This window comes from Astatotilapia calliptera, chromosome 17, assembly GCF_900246225.1.
Source record: "Astatotilapia calliptera chromosome 17, fAstCal1.2, whole genome shotgun sequence".
Lineage (NCBI taxonomy): Eukaryota > Metazoa > Chordata > Actinopteri > Cichliformes > Cichlidae > Astatotilapia > Astatotilapia calliptera.
The window spans coordinates 27,884,206-27,904,571 of NC_039318.1; the positions used below are offsets into that span (position 1 = coordinate 27,884,206).

The window sequence follows — 20,366 nt, forward strand, 5'->3', positions numbered from 1 at the left end:
TAAAGGTTCTTCCAAAAAAAAGCAGAGAGTAATGCCTATGTATGTTTCGTTGTCTGATTTTTAGCGCAACATGAACAGCAGAACAAGCAAATACCATGTTTCTGTCAAAATTATTCAGAAAAAAGGTTTAAATTCTTCTTCTTTGGTTCCAACACATGCTTTGGATATTTTTCTTTTCAATATTTTGCTGAAAGAAACATAGAAATTGTTTTTCACTGACAGCAAGAGAAATGCTAAAATACTTTTTTTTTTTGATTGGTTTCATTTCCTCTCCTAAGAAATACAGATATAAATACAATTTAAATCAGTTCCTCGTTAGGTAGGTAACAAAAATAAGGGGCTAATATTACCTTTAAGACAGATCAAATAAAACAAATAAAACAAAAACCTATCAAACAAACCACATGTCATTCTTCCTGCTGTTAGTGGAGGACAGAGTGCTGCTGATCCCATCAGTGTGTAAAATTTAATAATGAAACTGCATTTTAGCTTTGTAAACATGATTTAAATGTGATTCACAAGAAGAGGATTTGAGGTTTCTTGTTCCTGATAGTAAAATGATCATTTTCCACTGCTGTGTTGAAATCAAAAGGTTAAACAACTTAGCAACCATTATTTACTTTGATATTAAATCCCAGTGAAAGGCTAATTATATTAGATCTCTATTTAAGGTTTGTAAAAATGTTGCCAGGCAAAGAACAAAAATGTCTTCGTAGGCTGGAATGGATTGTTGCCAAGCAACACTTAAGTGTTTTTGAAAGTTTTCTAGTTGTACAACTATTGTAGCTTCTGGTCTTTTCAAAATAAAATATGCAGCAACAGCTCCACATATTTATCTAATTTCTGTCCTTGTCAAGAGACCACAGTATAAAGACAGAAAGAGAGAAAGACAGGTAGACACACAGGACAATGAGAGGTGATCAGTGCACTGGCAGGGTTGACCATGCAGTGAATACACCCACACCCATACACACCTACACACACGCACACACACAGATGTGACATTGCAGTGACACACAGGTCTGCAGCATGTTCCCCAGAACTGTTTCCTGAGCAGATGGTCTGTGTGTGTCCACTTCTGTGCCGGTGTTTCGATATGTGTATGTGCGTGTGTGTTTGACCTTGACAGTCAAGTTGATATTGCTGCCAAATTCTGACTGAGAGACAAGAGGCCACTATAGGACCATACAAATACACATGGTCACACAAACACATACATACACACGCACACGTTTGACTTTTTTCACCCTGTGCAACATGAGCGATCGACATACTGTGGGCTTTCTCACTTTTTTTTATACTGTATACAAACATGGACTGAACCACAAGGTGGCACTGTTCCCCCATCCTTTTGCACAGTGAAAGAGAGAGAGCAAAAAGGCAAGTGTGCATTCTTGTGTGAGTGCGTGTGTGTGTGTGTGTGTGTGTGTGTGTGTTCACGCCTTCTGCAGTGCTGCTCTACCGGCCTCACCTTACTTTTTAACTGACATTGGTGCCTGTTATGGCGCATTAGTCCAGGCATAACTGGTTCCTATATATAAGTACACACGTAGATAAAATAATCAAAGATCACACATGCATTAACAAGCATTCACACACCTAAGAACCCCCCCCCCCCCCCCCAAAAAAAAATAAATAAAAAAATTACATGGAAATAAGGAGAAGCATCTGCAGTTTCTCTGAAAAGCAGGCTTCCTGCTGAGATTACTTCCTTTTTAAGTTTTGCTCTTAATTCTCAGGAGGTGGTAATAAAATACTGATGAATATTCTAGTTTTACCCCTCTTTATCAAACTGCTTCTTCACTGCTGACTCAGGTCAGACCATGTTAGTTTTCTCAAAACCTTTACAACAAAACTGTTAGACTTTACTAAATGGCATGTGTACATAAATTAATTAAAAACAAAGAAAAAAAAAGATTTTTCAATATAGGCCCCAGCTACTAAACGATTCACTCTGTCAATCACTAAGGTGTCTGTATTCATAAAATGCTTGTAGTACACTAAACGTTTAAATTGACATGTTTTTACCTTATTATTTTAGAGGTGGGTGGAATTTCACTCTTAAGATATTGTCAACTCAAGTAAATGCTGTTGATTTAAAAGAAACTGAAGGCATACAATCAGCAAAAAGTGCACCTCCACATCTGTAACTATGCACAGTTTTGTTATAGGAATATGTATTGCATATTTGTCTTTAAAAAAGGAAGATCTGGGTAGTTGAGAAGCATTAAAACATCAGTTGTGGCTTTCTGTATGCCATATATACATCAAGTTATTTCCTTCCACTCAAGATGGTCACTTCCACTAGGAGGCACAAGTTTACTTAATGCCCAGTCCATGTAAATGAGGTTATTTCAAAAAGCTGATAGGCTTAGGTATCTGTGCATACCCGATACATAACAGATGTGTGTAACCGACTCTGTATGTGTGTGAGTTTGTGTGTGTCTGTATGTGTTTGCAAGACTTGGTGTGTCTTGGAGCCGGAGGCCGGCCAATTCAAAAAGCCATGAATGCGTAAACAATGCGCTCTGCAATTCCCAATCAACACCTCCACACCACCCACGCCTTGTAATCAGACAGAGTGGGAGAAAGAGAGAAAAGACAGAAAAGCCATCACTGGCATGTCTCCATAATCAAAGTTGACAGAGGGGAGAAATAACATACTAATCAATGGTCCTCCACATCCAGTACAGTTCAGGTAATTTCAGTTTACTTATTTGTTTGGTTATTTTTTGTCTTCTTCAGGGGAAACTTGCCACTCTGGCACATTACAAACAATAGAAAAGCCCAAACTGCCAGTGCATAAACACCCAAGCACTCAAACACATAACACAAGAGAAGCTCATTAAACTTATAACATACTGTAAGATGCCCAGATGGCAGACACAGGAAAACACATTTTACTGTACAATGAGAATCAAATGCAGACAAACAGGGTTCCGAAAGTCACCTTAAAAGGAATAGTTGGTGCTGCTAAATGTGCTGAAACTCAAGTTGTTTAAGCATAATCTGTTATTCATTTTATAATACACTCATTTTCTCCTTCTTTCTTTCTTCCCATCTCTCTCTTGTGTTCATCTCCACTGTAAGATATTGTCTAACCATGCTGCCCTCTTCAAGTCAGTTCCATGCTTTTCCTTTCAAAGATGCCTTTTCGACAACTTCCCTTTACTTAGTTTTTCAATTTTCTTCCCCTCAAGCCATCTTTCTTTCTCCATCTTTTCCATCACCCTTCCTCTCACATACTCTCTGCTGTCAAGGACACAGGCTTCTCAAAGAAGGGGGGGAAAAATCATATGAATACAATGAATCACTCTTCTCCTTCCACCTTCTTCTCTCTTTCCTACCTCCTCCTCCCTCACTCCCTCCATCTTGTTCGCAAAGATGTCTGAGGTGCTGATTTCCCTTATGCCTGTCAGGGCAGAGCAGCGCTGGGCAACAGCAGTTAAGAGTCACAAAATGTAAATGTATGAATAAGAAAATAAACCGCAACAACAGCGTGGACACAGATACACAGTGTGGTTGACAATCTGTTTGACCATCTGTCAGCCTCACGCACTGACATAGTTGCTTTCTGAACTTGAAAACACTGTGCGAATCTGTGTGCGTCTGTGCAGGTGTGCTGTTAAAGCTGGACCAGTACACCGACTAATTTTAAACAGAACTGGTTATTATGATGACGCCACTATCCATTTCTGATTTGATGGATTCATAATACAGTTCACTTAATCTTTACCATTTATTTATCTTGCAAATAGTGGTTCTTCAAACTTGAGTAGCCATAGTATAAATTCAATGTGTGTTTAATGTCCTATTATCTTTAGTTGTGAGGCATGATATCTTTTTTTACCACTAAAACAGCAAAACCTATGGGGCAAAAAGCAACTATTGGCAAGAAAATGGCATTACAGTTTACACAAACTCAATATCTGCACAAAATATCCATTTCCTCTTTGTCCTGTTAAAGGCTATCAATCTTTAAAACAGAAATGGAAATTCATACGCTTTTATTGATACTAGACCCATTATCGAGTGTTCTTATTGGCCTGATTCTTTACTGATTTTCTCCATTGACCTGTGATCAGATTTCTTCTTTAAAAAAGCAGACTTACATAGTTTTTCACAACTGTCAATAACACAATATTACCCGAGGCTACACAGAACAGCCCAAGCCTGAAAGCCTGAACAGAAAACTGCCTACAGGTCAGTGCCTTCACCCTGATAAGAGACAGAATTATGAATTCATTGCACTTTCCTCAAACTACAGTATACGATAGAGTAGAAATAAAATGTGCATTGAAAAGCTTTACTGCCAGCAGTAACAATAACTGGACTGTAGCAGGTGGCTGAGGGGAGCACTTGTTTGTAAATGCAGTAGCTGACATTTATTTTTTATCATACCTGTAAATATTAGCTATCTAATTAGCCTGCTGTTCTCTCTGTTACACTTGTATAGAAAACACTCATGAGCTCTGGTAGAACTGGAAAAGATGCTAAAAAGGTGCAAAGGAAGCAGGCAAACGTAACCCTTAATACCGTTTCACTTGTTGTTCAGCTGATTTTCACTTATGTGAAGAAGATTTTGTGTGAGTTATTGTTCTCCCACTGACACAGACAACGTTGCTTTCTCTGCATGCTGGAAGTGGGAAATAAACATCACGGTGTCTAGATTAAGAGGTAGCATGAGCAGCACCCATGCAGCTCTGCTGTTCTGTTTATGCCACACACTATGCGTTATGGTGGGTGGATTTTGATATCTTTGCAAACAAGTGAACCAATTAAAACTGTTTTGCGATGCCCAGCTAGCAGAAATGCATGCTATCAATATAGTGCTGTATTGATAAGCTCAAAAGCAAAGATTCAGATGGATTGGACAACATAAAGCTGGGATCCCTACGGTTGCTAGTTATGTCCAAGGCACTGAGTGGAAGGCTTGTTTCAGCTACTGAACCACAGAAACTGCTCCAGGGAAGCTTTCTTAGCTTAGCTTTCCTCTCCATGCTCAAAATGTGGAAAAGGACTCTAACCTGGCAAAGTCGAGGTCTGCCTCCCTGGACATGGTGATGTTGGTGAGGTTTTGCTGGAGGACAAAAATGTTCCTGCACATTTTCTTGATGCCAGACTCGCTGATCCTCTTGAAGTATTGAGCCCCATTGATCAGAATACAGGAGATCAGATGACCAAGACCTGGTAAGAGATGAGAAAAAAAGAGGCATGAAGGATATGTGATTATATCAGGAAAGATATATTCAATTCTTTTTATTTTTAAGGAAATTTGGGAATAAGAAAGAACATTTTAACAATGTTTTCAGACTCGCAGGTTCTTTGAAAGTTGTTGAAGAGAGCTGTATTTTAAAGGCAGTTACTTAAACGTCACCCTAGGGGGGCTGCTGACCTTCAAAAATATACTGGAACTTGTGTTGCTGCAAGGCGGCCCCCATGGCTTCCTCTATGGCTGAGATGTCCTTGTTCAGTTTGACCACCAGAGGGTCATAGTCCATGCTCTCAACATTAGCCACAATGGCATAATTTCCTTGTTTGGTCAGGGGGATCAGGTAATGGAAACAGTGCACCCTGGATTAAAACAGGGAAAGAAAAGAGAAAAGAGAAAATTAAATGCTGTAGATAATTAATAGGTTTTTCTTCTCCAATTTTTTTTACCTTTCGCTGTCTGGAAATTAAAAGTTACATATTCTGCTTTGTCAAGAACATTCTGCCATCCAAATTCTTTGACAACTATGTATTGATATGCCGAAATAAACTATGAACTATGCTGAGTGTCCAACATGAGAACGACAAGGAAAAATGGTGAGTCAGGAAATATGTATGAACTGTATTATTCTCTGTGCTTTGGAGGTTAACATAGTTAGAAGGCACTTTAGCGGGCGGAGAGTGTTCTCATTCCTCAAGCCCCACTAAACCTACTCTAATACTTATAATTTCTACAGAAATCATTCTGTTTATAGAGTACTCATAATATATCCACTTGTACAACTACCACTACATCACTGTTGGATACCAGTCACCTGAGCAAAGTGTTGTAGAGCAGATTGTTGAATATGCTGTGCACTTCTGAGGAGTTTTAAACCTTAAATGGAGCTGCTTATATACTTAATGCCATGTCTAATAAATCTACTAAGGTCAATTGTCCTTTCAAACTATTTAATTTGTAGAAAGCACACTTATGTCTATAACACAGTTTTGTGTATTTTTCCTCGCATATTTTATCTTGAGTGTTTTAGAGGCAGTAGTTAAAGGAAGACTGTTGTACCAGAATGGCAAGAAAACCCCCAGCTATAGCAGAATAACTGGGTTGAGGACCTTGCCAAAGAATTTTTGTATTCACCTTTTCCTAGTCAGATTTTTGAGCCGTTTTTTTTTTTTTTAATGGATTCATAGCTAAATGCCACAAATAAACTAAAATACCAGAAATGCTCTCAAAGTTTTGATTATTGTTATGTAAAAATGTCATTTTAGAGGGATTATTAAGTGGAAATACCGATAATAAGTAAACCAACCCTTTAATCTCAACCTTATCCAAATATTTCCTGCCCATAGTACAAACATCTAATAATACTTTTAGGATTTTAATAGTTAGAGCAGGTGGATTTTGACCTATCCTTTAACAATACATTCTGTTTTTCAGGTTCCCTAAAGACCTATAAATTAGTATGAGGTCTTTGAGGTCCACAGAAAGCTAATTTCGGTCTAGACTTAAAAAGTCAATAGTTTTATAATTCCATAATCACACTGCCCAGAGCTGAAGGGTATAAAATTATATGGGTGAATTTCTCTTCCTCCCTAAGGCAAAGCCAACAACTACACAGCATTTTCAAAGCCTCCATCCGACCTCCTTCTCTCTCTATTCAATCATTTCTCCCACTTAGCCCACTCTAGCTTTCTTCTTTAACCCCCACTCCTACTTTAACTTCACTCATCTCTCTTCCATCTTTTCATCCACCCCCCCACCCACCCCTTCTTCTTTCTTGCTCATGGCTTCATTTAGCTGGTACCACTATCAAGGGAAATTTGCTAGATGGGGAGAGTCAATGGAGTGTAGCATATAGCTAGACATCAGCCTCAGGGAGGGTTTTCTACTGGAATCATCAACAATATTGCATAAGCTACACAATGGTCTAGAGGGAAATAGTAGTACATGGATGGATGGAAGAAATGGGGAGGGATGATGGAGGACTATTAGAGGATGTGGGTGTGAGAAAGTATATGGTGTGGTAAATTAACTTAGATATTGACATTCAAAACACACACTGAAGATACATTTCTGAACTCGTGCATTAAGGGCATGCGTGTGATGCCACTGGTTCTTTTAACTCATCTGATTTAATGACACGTGCTCTGAGCAATGTTGTGTGTAGGAACCAAATACACACGGCTTGAAAGTTTGGGGTAACTCATAACTCGCACTTGTATTCGTTGAATGACCTTGTACAGTAAAAAGGAAATATAACCAAGACATTGACAGACATTTTTAGTAAAATAAACATTTTGTCCTTTAAACTTCACCTTCCTCAAAGAAATGCCCATCTGCAGCAGTCATAGCCTTGCAGACCTTTGGCATTTTGCTGAGGCATTCCAGAGAAATTTGACCCTATGTTTCCCAAAGCGTTTCTCACAAGTTGTATTAGTTTGACAGCTGCTTCTTACATACCATATAATCAAGTTGTCAACATCAATCGGGTTGTGTTCCAGTGACTGTGCAGGCCACACCATAACAGAGACAACAGCATTTGACTGTTTCCTCTTTAAGCAGTTTGGACCTGTGCTTTGGTTCAGTGTTCATTTCGCTGACCAGTAATTTTCGTCACCGAACTTTTATTTTTTGCCAAAAACAAAACGATAACTAAATAAAATGTAACTGACAATGACGTGTACTGACAAGTTTGTCAACAAATAAATATTTGATGAAAATTATCCTTGAGAGACGAGAGCCAATCAGGACTGAGTAAGTTCTAAATAATTTAGAAAGGTGGGACGAGTTTGGATGCATGCACATTATGCAATAAGGTTAGATGCGCCTATTTGATCAGCCCTTGAGAAACAATACAACTTAGAAACAAACGAAATCGAAAACTTGCTGTCAAAGTGACTGCTTTGGTCACTGTCCTCCTGTTTGGAAACTAGCACCCCCCACCCCAAGTCTATGTTTGTTCGACAATCAGAATCTTCATCTCCTAGTGGCCAGTCTCACATGGATTTGTCTTTGCAAGTTTGTCTTACATTCGCATCCCAAAGCCGGCATCAAGGAGCCACTTCTTCACTGTTCATGGTAAAACATGTGTCTTCTGGATACAAAGCTGCTTGTTGAGTAAGACCAGTAACTCTTTGTTTTCTCAAACAATACACTCTGATGTACTTTTCTTACTTGCTCAGTTGGTTCTCGCTCTGTCTGTTTTTTAACTGCTCTGTTACGAGAGTAGTATACTTCTTCTAAAATCTGGCAATTTACTACTTTGATCTTATTTTAAATGGGGGGAAAAAAGCTTTTGTTTCAACAACAAAGACATTTAAGTGACCCCAGCCTTTTCAGCGGCAGTATAATTCTGCTTCTTTGTTCAGTGACGCAAATGAATGTTATGAACGTAGTGATTACAGACTTCCTGGGAAGAAGGTGAAGGGGAAGTGCAACACGCACAGTTAGAGTGGCATTATTTGATGTGCTTAAAATAATATTCACATAAAAATATCAGGCAGATAACATGTGCAGGAGGACCTTGATGAGTTGAGGCTCATCATTGCCACATGAATCATTATGGTGGCAGCGTACAGACTTGGAAAACAATGACTGCAGTTGTTTTGAATGATGAATGATGATAGCTGAAGCAATAGAATTTCCCAGTGATATTATTTGTTTTCAAAACATTTTGTCTTCCAAAATCTATTTATGCTAAAAACTCATTACCTTAAGGTGAATACATCACAATGCTCGTATAATTCAATTTGACACAACCTGCTTTTAACTCTGCATTTAGAGTCTAATGCTTTCTGTGTATGCATTGTTTATACTTTTATGACTTGCCTAAAAAAAATGATCAACTATTATGACCAATTTCTTTATATTAAGTAGGTATTGTAAAAATATTTGTATAAATAAAATAATTAAATATGCTGAATTTTGTCATATTACTGCATAAAGGAGAGACATAAGAGTTGGGCAGTTTCTCCTGCATACCTGACCTCCAGATGCAGCACCAGCAGGCAACGGTCTGCAATATCTTGGAAGCCCCTGGACAGGTCGTTGAGGGTCTGGAGAATCTGCTCCCTGCTGCGTTCACTCTCTCCAACCACCTGGCTGTCTGTTGGGATCATAGAGATGTAGGAAGATGAGAACACACGGCATAGGCATAGAAAAACTCAATTATTGCAAACAGGAGCAGTTGAAGTGAGTAAAAGGACCATTGTAAATGGTTTCTGCATCCTGTGTTACAGCTATTTGAAAGGCGGTGTGCGTACACTCATTTAACAGGTGCTTTTTAAAACATAGGGGATGAGTCAAGTATTCCGTTAATGTGATTTAATGTCAAAATGTAAAATATGTGCAAAAAAAAAAATAAATGTGTACATTAACAAAGGCACTTGTCTTGCCTTTGTTACTTCATGCTTATTATATTTTGTGGAGATTACCTAGTTCTTATTGAAAAATAATGAATATATTTCTATAACTTTGAACATCACACATTGAACGTCTGCATGCTGGTCGACACACTGCACAGACAAAGGTTAAAACAGGGTTAATCAGTCAGAGATAAACAGTTTTTGAGGCTTTCAATTGTAAAATATGTTTTATTTTGCTCTTAACTGAGTACTATTGATTCACTATTATTGATTCACCCACTAATAGGGAAAACAACAAGTATGATAACCTGTTTAAAAGAGGATGATGTTAAAATAAGAACAAGAGCAAATGAGTTTACTGCACATATTGTATTGGTACCGCAATATATTGTTTTTATTTCACTTTATTGTACTGTGTTGATATTGTATTTGTATTGTTGTTGCAGTGAATTGTATTGTATTTTTACTGTGCTGCCCGTTCCCAGCACTCAAAACAAAACTGAATAAGTACTGTAAGTGGGTAAATGGGTAACATATATGAGGAGAAATCATGCCATTTTAGCTTATATAGATTAGAAAATAACAACAAACTAATCTGATCAAAAAATGAAGGGACCACTCAATCAACACATATCACAAGTCAGTTAAACTTCGGGGACATCGATCTGTCCAGTTAAGAAGCATGAACCATTGTGAATCCATCTCAGCTGCTTTGGTGCAAATCAAAGTGACAAGAGGTGCACTGGAGAAGCAACAACAAGACAATCCCCAAAAAGGGAATGAATTTGCAGGTGGTGGCCACAGACCATTGCTTTCTTCTTATCCCTCCTGACCAGTTTTTCTCTAATTTCGGTTTTTGTCAGTGCCCTGTCACTGCTGGCAGCATTAGAGAGTAATTACAGCCCAGTCAGGTTGCTCATATAGTTTGTTTATTCCAGTCATGGCCCATCCATACCTAGGTCTACTTTGTCTCCCAGCACAGTCTCAAGAATGTGGGTGAGATAGCAGGAGATGGGCTACATGGGTTACATAAGGACAGGTGGACAGGTCCATATTTGGCATCAACCCCACAGCAGGACTGGTATTTGCTCCTTAGTACAAGAAGCAACAGGAGGAGCACTGCTAGAACCTTACAAAATGACCTCCAGCAGGCTACTTGTGCATTGTACTAAACTAGAGTGTCACTCTTTTTACAAAGTTTTAAGGTTTGGAATCTGCTGAAAAGTCCTTGAAAGCTAGGGAAAGGCCTGCCAGCCCGTGGTGTTTTTCTTAAACTGCCCTTGAGCTCCCAAACATTGTCCTAAGATTGTTATTAATGTGTTGTTTTGTTACTCTGCAGTAATAAGCATGTATTCCATTCCATATTGACATTATCAAGTTCTGTAAATAACGTTAGCTCATATGGTACACACATTCGCAAACTCATTAGTTCAGCTTCACACACTTCCTGAGTCCTTCAGCATGTTCCTGTACTTTCTTCCCATTACTTGTGCTGAGGCAGCAAGAGCATGTGTCACTGCACTGCATTGTAAGCCACACAAAAGACCTGAGTGTGTGTGTGTGTGTGTGAAAGAGAGAGAACCAGAGAGCATGATGAGTGTATATAAATTCAGCTCAGCATAGATCAATGGCCATAAATTAACAAGGAGAGGAAAAGGAGAGAAATTGGCCCCGTCACTCATATGTAAGTCTATTTGGTCAATGAGGCGAGTGTGTGTGTGTGTGTGTGTGTGTGTGTGTGTGTGTGTGTGTGTGTGTGTGTGTGTGTGTGTCCATGAGAGGGTGTTGGTGTGTGTACAAAGAGTGACTGTTGAGCAGGAGAATGCAGGGGTCCACGATCGATGTGCTGCAGTCAAAACCAGCTCCCTAGTTATTCTTCCTGCCCTTCCGAAGGTCACACATGCATGCAAGCTGGTACACATGCATGCATACACACCGCTAAGAACAAAGAAGTTAATAATTAAATATGCTGAATTATGAATATGCAATTAAGTGATGATTATTCTTTCTTCTCCTTGACTCTTTTGAATTATACCACCAAAAAAGCCATGTCTACCTTAACTGTGTTCTCACTAGGCTACATATAGAACGTGTAAAAACAATCTCCAACTGCAATTTCTTCCTTTCAGAAGACTGCTTAGAAATGTATGTTTCAACACAGCCTGAGCTCTCTTAGACAAGCTTTCTTGTAGTTTCTGTAAGTGTTCTTCAGGAATAATTCTCTAGGCTTCTTGAAGTACATTCAAAGTTATTGTTTGGACTTTGTTCCAGTTTTGCTCTGTTCTTTGTTTTAGCTCTGGGGAGGCCAATCCATGACCAACAGTGTTCCACTGTGTTCTTTTGCACTGGAAGTGTATTTGGCATCTCTGTCATGCTGAAAATTGAAGCCACTACCAGTCAGATACTATTACATGATGGATCAAAAATATGACAGTACTGTTCTGTGTTTATAATTCCATCAATTTTGACAAGATCGCCAACATCACTGGCTGAAATGCATCCCAAAAACACGACTCCACTGTGTTTTACAGATGGCTGTAGACACTCATTGTTGTACTTCTCCTGACTTCTACCGCACATACCGAAGACAATTTGAAACCAAAATCTACAATTTGGATTCATTACTCTATAAGAACTGCTGGCACTGACTTTCAGTCCAGCCCTTACCTTAGCTTTCTCTCCCTCCTTCCTTTGTTAAGAATGGCTTCTTGACAGCCACCCTTAAACTAAGACCATGGCTGATGAGGCTTCAGTGAACAGTAGATAGACTGAAGGGCCAGATGCATCTCTCAGGTCCTATGTCAACTCTTTGCTGGAAATTTGCCTATTTCTTAAGAATCTTACATCACTTTAACATATTGCTAATCTGCTGTACTTTTCAAGCCTAAAACTTCTTTTGTTGGCATCCACTCATCTAGCTTCCTCAAATTTATTAAGGACACAAGACACATCTTGCTGGAATATATAAGTTTTTGGCTAATAGCGCTTTGGAAAACACCTTGTTGCAAAAAGATAATTCTATGTCTATTGATTGATTGACTGATTGCTTTATTGGCCATATGCAGGTTGCCCCGCAGAGGAATAGGACCCCCCCCCCCCCCGACTTACACACACAACAAAGACATCACATGGGAATACAGTCGGAGATCGGCAGCGTTGCAGAGAAAACACTGAAAAATTACACAACAATGGGAAAAAAAAAGAGACCTCTTCTCACGCTGGGCACCTATGGGAGGACAGCATGAGAACAGGAAACAAAAAAAACTCCTCTGCACAGAGAGCACATTAATGTCCACATCACAACATTATTGTGTAGTCTAGTGTTTTTGCAACAAGATATTTAGTAACAAAGTGCCTAAAATGCAATTTAAAATTGTTTTATTTGCTAAGTTGACTGTTATGTGTAGAGAACAATGGTTCATCCCTTGTTGTTTGACTGAAAGAACACCATATTCATCTGAATATGGTATGGTACAAGGACTGGACTGTAAATTAATGAAAAAAGAGCCAATATATAAAAAAGTGTATGACCTCCAGAGAGTGCTCAAGAGCACTTAAAACTACAAACTTTCACTCCTTTAAAGCAAAATATAAAGAAATGAGGGGTGATGCAAGACTTTTGCACAATCCTATATTCTTGATTCTCTCTGTATACTTAAATCCAAAAAACTCTATTTTGCTTTGCATTGGTTGTGCTTTTGTGTCCTCCTCAGTGCACATTTTGTATGCATTGTAGTTACTTTAATTTTATCTCTGAGAAAATGAGAAAGCATTGCTCCGAGCAAACAGCAGTCAGGTATACGCCATGACCGTCCAATCAGAAAAGCAAACACGGTCAGGGCTGTGATGTGACATTGGTGACAGTTGCTCTTATGGCCTGTGTACCTGACATACAGAGATAACAGCTTGGAATTATGTTTCTTATTAAAGGTCTGCAAGTGATGAACGTTCTGGATGTATGAACTAACAGTATGGTTAGTTCAGCTAAAATAATTCTGGTGTACAGCCCCTACAGGCAGTTAATAGTAATAAATAATTATGTAGCATGGTAGACTTCTACTAAAAATGTATTTTTGTTACTTTGTTACTTTTACTTTGAATTGGCCTAAGAAACCAAAACCTGATTTCAGTAAGTGGACTACTTTACACATTAATTATGCTCAACTTTGTTTGTTTAAATGGCAATCAGCATCAGTGTTACTATATGTGATGACAATAATTTAATATTTAATAATCTATAATATCGAATTGCCCCTCACCCCGCAGGGGGTGGTTGTGGGGGGGGTCTTGTGGCTTAGATCTTCAGCTGAGAGATACCAATATTAATCTAGCTAAGAGTCAACGGAACAACAAACAAGATTGCTTTTAATGAAAGAAAAACATTGATTTCTCAAGAGAGTAGAGGATATTACATTAATTATTTTCACCTGATTGTGTGAAGCTGATGCTGTTCACACTCCCTGGTCAACTTTGAGATCATTAATAGATACAGAACCCACCATTAAAACACAATACTGTCTCCTAAAATAAAAAAGCACAATTTTAAGACAAAAACGTTTTAAAGCTTCTGCCAAAAGACTTAAATATAGACTAATTTTCTCTGAGTGCGTCTATCTCTTTCTCTCTCTGTAGTTACAGGTGCGAGAGAGCCAAAGCCTTGCGAATGCTCTGCCTGTGGGAGTATTTCCCACTAACTGTCTGTATATGTGCAGGAATTGACTCGGAGGCTTGTTTCCTCTCATGTGCATTACGCTCACTCACTCGCTCACTTTTCTGACAGCAGAAAAAAAGGCCTTACTGTGGCACACACTGCTGGAGGTCTCTCTGGGGGGTGTCTGTGAAAAACACACGACCAGAGACACACAAGCGTACGGACACGTACACAAAAACACACTCGGATTCTTGCCACCCCGAGCCTTGCGCTGCTTTGATGATGCGAGGGAGGCGTCGCAGCATGGGGGGCACCATTAGAGTCAGGAACAGACGGGCAAAGGGAGACGACTCATTTGTCCTGACTGACAACTTTCTTGGTCTATTTTTTCTTTTTCTGGTTGCCTTTTCCTCCAACTAAATTCCTATCTCTTATTTATGAGTTCTTGTGTGTGCATTATTAAATGTGAAGATATGTATTTGCATGTCATGCATCTACGTATGCGTTCATGTATAGGCATGCGTGCATGTGCTTTGTGCTTATCCAATTATTTTCAAATCTCATCTAAGGAAAACGTCTGTTGCTTGCCATCTGCAAAGGATGAGGGTGGCAGACATTAAGGGAGAAGATCAGTGATGTAATTCACACAGACACAGAATGCATGCGCCTACATAAACGGACAGTTCATCTTAACACAACCACTTAGACTCACTGCACCCACTGCCAATAAGAGCATAATCAACACATTAAGAAGAGGAATAACAGGACATGATATTTCCTGTGGAACTACACTCACTAAAGAGTTTATGAAAATCATATTTTTTTGTAAATCCACAGCATAGCATAGAAAAGAAAATGGAGTGAGATAAGCAAAGGACAGTATCCTGCAGGATTGGAGTGATGAATGATTCATAAATGACGTAAGAAAGGAGTTATTAATTATTTTGCTGCCTCTGGTATAGGACGAACATCTGCACACTGAGATCTAAACTTCGGTCCAGAGACAGAGATAGAGAAAAGGAGGGGCAGGAGAGAGAGATATAAAATAATGATGGTATTAAAAGATTTTGACGTCTGATGACATCTAATTGTGTCAAATGCTTTTAAAATGAGAAGGAATCAAAAGTTCATGCTTTAAATTTTTGACAGTAATAGTGAGGAGTGCTGTAATATTGACCAGAATACAATATTAGACTACTTAGCAGTTGGTTGGACTGGGAGAACAGTGGGTTTCCACTAATCAGATAGTGATTCGATCCCTGGCTCCTTCAATCCATCAAATTGTCCTTGGTCAAGATATTGAACACCAAGCAGTGAAGGGTGTGAGCATGTGTGAAATACAGGAAGCACTGTAAATGTAGCATGTGAGTGAACGGATGAATGTGGCTTACAGTTCAAAGCACTTTGAGTGGTCAATAAGAGTAGAAAGGAGTTATATAAAAATGTAGCCAATTACTGAAGAGCATCACCACCATCTCCCACTTAAACTACCCCCCCAGGTCTCTGCAGTGAATAAGAATGTTTTCTCAGTCAAGTTCCCTTGTTAAATGAAGTCAAGAAAAATACTGCTAAAGGGGAAAGACCTGCACTCACCATAGTTAAGGTGAGCCACTGAGATGAGAAGGAGCCTCCTCCTATAGGGAGACCACATGATTACTGCCTAGAAACCCTGCAGGCTAGATTAGAAAGGTCTGTATCTACGCCTACCTAATGATGTCCAGACTTCCAACATTAAGACACACTTTTGTGCACAACCATATACCGCATTGCTCGAGAAGACTGACCAACAGAAGATTTAACAAGGCTGTCAAATACAGTGGCTCATTTTAGGTATTTTACTTGGGCCTAAGATACAGTGGTCAAACCAATCAGAAGACAGGGAACATCATTTAAAGAGGCTTGTCTTAAACGGAGGACGAACTGAGGGGACAAATAAGAACTATTTTTTAAAAGTCAGTCATGCTAAGCTACTCAAATTGAGTCCAAGAGCAAAAACGTGGAGCTGGAAATTAGCATAACAGGTCTACTTAACAAACCAAGTCAAGAAGAAAAAGTGATTGGCATTGCTTCTCAGCCGTGTGTGCATGTGTGTGTTGTCAGGTAAATATTGTCAGAATGGATTAGATGGCCAGTGCTGCAACCAGATGGGCGATAAGACCGTTTCTGTGGACACCTCCACAGACAGTCTGTCAACACACATACACACATAGCCCTTATTACCGACACACACATGCAAGCTTACTTCAGACATCTTCTGACACACAGAGATATTCAAAGATGCTTAAATCTGCAAGTATGCGCACTAAATCTAATCTACATCAGGATAAATATGTTACAGGAAAGCATCATTGCCGTAGCTAACTGCAGGGACACTACTGATATGTTAGCCAAGCTTTGTAGTAAAAGGTACAGTTTAACTCTGCATATTTTTAACCATTTTTTCATAGAGCATGCTGTCCATTTGTGTAAACAGCCTCTATTAATAAATATAGGTTGAACAGGGGCTGAGAAGTAGCTTCAGCAGTTCACTATGTAATAATATGCAAATTAGCCACGTGCCTATGTTACTGATGCTAGTTGGTCATGAGGAGGTGACTGAAGTGAGCTAGTCTCATGAGATTTCTGGTGGTAATATTCAGGTGAAGAGTGAAATATATGAACATAAATGAGTTTATTTTCATTTTATTTTCATCGAAACAAGCTCTGGACTAATACAGTCGCCGAAAAATTGAGGTAATATTGTATATGGGAATAATTGTTCCAACCTTAATGGCATGTAATCACACATCCAGTCGAATTAAGCCTGAGGAAAAGCGATGCAAGCAAACCACTGCAGAGATTACTAAGCCGTGGACAAACTCTACCAGATCCTTAGCACTTGGACAAAAAGGAAGAACCTTCACTCTTGCTGGATAAGGAAGAAAGAAGGAAAGACAGAAAGAAAGAAAAGCCAAGAAGGAATGAAGCAGGAATGCAAGAAAGAGAAATGAAATAAAGAAAAAGCAAAAACAGGGAGAGGAAAATGAGTTGTTCATACCTGACTGCTTCTGTAATATAAAATCCAATTTGGAGAGGCATAGACGTGAGGCGGGGTGGGGTGGGGGATGAGATAAGGTGGGGTCTTTTTTCCCCTGCTGTACCCTTGTCCCATCTCATACAGTGCACGGCTATGTACACACACGCGTGCGCGCGCACACTCACACACAATGCACCCTTACCATCACACACGTAGTCCGTCATCAGCTCACCAAACACTAAATAATGAACAATACGGAGGCTGTCCCAGCATGATAAGTGACTGCCCTATCCTTCCCATTAGTGCCACCCGCCAGAATTAATGATAATTATGTCACGTCCCTTCCCGTACTTTTATTGAATTCTTATCTATGAATAGACGAAGGAAGCTAGCGTCAGAGTGAGAAGGAAGGGAAGATACTGCACTGACAAAGTTGAGTCTAAATAAGAATATTTCTCATTTAATTACTTTATTTCTAAAAGAAAAAGACGCGATATGGAAGGGCAAAATAAGTGCAAGTTCAATGAGCAATCAGAGGACTGAAGCCAGGGAGTTGTGACAATGGCTGATAAAGGTTGAAGCCCTCTCTATGCCTACAAGAAAGGTGAATAATTTACCTCAGCTCTGCCGGAAGCCCCAAGATACCACAGTGAACACAGCTTAGTTTCTCAGAAGTACTGCAACACAATAACTGGAAATGTGAAGGCTGTAAAAGGTGACAAAAGCTCTAGATACTTTTAATCTTAAAATGTGGTTATTATGTTGTTTAATCTCAGTCAGCATAACAGATAAATAAATCCTTAGTAACAAAAAAATCAATAAAATGGATATCAAATATGCAGTTGTCTTATTTTTTTCTGGAAATTAAACATCTTTTATACAAAGGGAATTTGTCATCTCCTCAAGACTGATAATAATATTACACCAATCAAACTCAACAAGTGCAGCTTGATGACATCTTTAATAATGTTACTACTGCTTGAGGCTGACAATGTAAAGTCTGGAGTCTGTTTATGATTTAGGGAAAAGCTTTTATGCACATTTAATGCACATTTATTGTATAAACACTTCATAGGAAACACCAGATCAATGCTGTTCAGGGCCCCTGTTTGTTGTCAAACAGCCTGACGTCTTTTTTGGTGTGGATTCCACTGGATGCTAAAAACATTCCTTTGAGATAATAATCCATGCTGACATTATTGTACTGCAAGATTTTTTGCTGCACATCAATACATCAATATGGAAGGGGATTTTGCTGGATTCTGTGATGTAATGGGGAAGCCACTGAAGTCCACTGCACTCATTGTAATGCTCCTAAAACCAGTTAGACAAAACCAGGCAGACATTATCAATTTGAAAGTAGTCATTAAAAGATGGTAAACTGCAGCCATCAAGACCCTGAAGCGCCACGGGGAAAAAATCCATGTATTCTTATACTGCTGCATTCAGCATGGCCTGTTGACACATGCCAAGCTGGGTCCATGGATTCAAGCTGTTGATGCCAAACTGTGACCCTACTGGACTATTTGCATCCCTCAGCACAAATCAAGATACAGACCAAGCTATGCTTTTGTGTGCGCCCTGAGTAGACTTGTTCTTGACTGACAGAACTGGAAGCCATTGTAATCGCTTTAAAGTGAGATCTGCTGTGCATTGTGAGAAGATGGCCTACCCTTTCTGTATATTTGCCTCTGCATGACCTCTCTCTTCAACAACGCATTTCTATTTGCTAATTTCTGTCTGCTTTTTTGCACCAAGCAGCCCATTTGTCACTGTTAGTTCTTTTTCAATGTTTAAAGTGTTTAATAACTAAAACTCCTGACTGGAATATGCAGGATTTCTATGATTTAGACTTCTGTTCCACTACTGCCTAAGTGGGTAATTGCATGAACAAGCAGGTGTTCATGTATTTCTAAAGTGGGAGTACTAATGGGAGCACTAACTCGCTGACTGCCATTAAATGTTGCTAACAAAAAAAGATTTGGACTTGAAGAGGAATATTATAAGATGCTAGAATTTAATCTTGGCGATTAAACATTGACATGTGACAACAGGGATTAGAAAAAAACACAACTAATGATAAGTGATTAATAAGATCTACATAAACTCTTTGCTGGTTGGAAACACACACACAGACTCTTCATTCTTTTATCAGTGATTAATGATACAAAAGTGATGACTGAGCAGGGAATGTAGGAAATGCTTTCATGAGTCCTGATTAGGCCAGGCGTTTATGCGCCCACACTTACAGAAGCACAACCAAAGATAATGAGTGTGTGTGTAAAGTGCTCTTTGACAACTCCAGTAGGGAAGGTAATGAGTGTGTGATAATACACTCAAACAAGAATTTAATGAGGCACAGGTACGAAGTGTTGCTACAAAAGCACAGAACGCAAAGATGAGGAAAATTCATCTATCTCTGATTGTAATCCTACTGTACATAAACCATCCAGACAATGCGTTCAATCTCTATGCATTCTGATCAATAAATACCTAATAACCCAAGGCACTGGAGGCAGCATCTTTAGGAATACAAACCGGTGTTTTAATTTAGCACCGTACTGCAATATATCAAACATCAAAGGGTGTACAATGACAAAGATGCATATTTAGAGTGCTTGTATAGTTATTTCTATACTAAGCCTTTACATTTCTGTCAACTGCTGTGTGCCACATTATATAATAGATAATCATATTTCAATTTCAGGAAAAAACTAAAGATAAATACAGAGAGACACTCCATGTCCTTTCATATAATATGGCTTCTTTCATTTTTTTCAAGGTCAACATTTGATCTTGAGTGCTAACAATGAAGATCAAGCTCAAATGTTTTGCCAACCTTGGAACTCATATCTTCCAAGGCCCAGTATATTTGTTGTGAAGTAAATATTGTGCAGCACATCCACTTAATATATGTTTTCCCCACCCTAAAAGCCCAGATTCACTCCCTGTGATATGTTTGGTTCCGTTCAAATTCACTTATTTATTTTATTTATATTAATTTCTTGACATATAATTACAGTTTTATTGACTTTTTGTAAAGTTCAACAAATCCACTCGTTTCTATTTTAATTATGTTAAATCTTTATCTATATATATCATTATCTCAGCACTGACCAAAAATAA

General features: G+C 38.9%; 1 protein-coding gene across 1 annotated transcript in view; it reads right to left on the bottom strand.

Annotated features, from left to right (window-relative positions):
- The window catches only part of exoc4 (exocyst complex component 4), a 139,989-nt gene that overhangs the window by 13,569 nt on the left and 106,054 nt on the right, over positions 1-20,366 (bottom strand). Inside the window, exons 17-19 of the mRNA XM_026147677.1 lie at positions 9,191-9,314; positions 5,396-5,574; positions 5,028-5,187 (exon numbers count right to left, since the gene is read on the bottom strand). Of these exons, the coding sequence (XP_026003462.1) occupies positions 5,028-5,187; positions 5,396-5,574; positions 9,191-9,314 (463 nt within the window). The remainder of the gene's footprint in view (positions 1-5,027; positions 5,188-5,395; positions 5,575-9,190; positions 9,315-20,366) is intronic.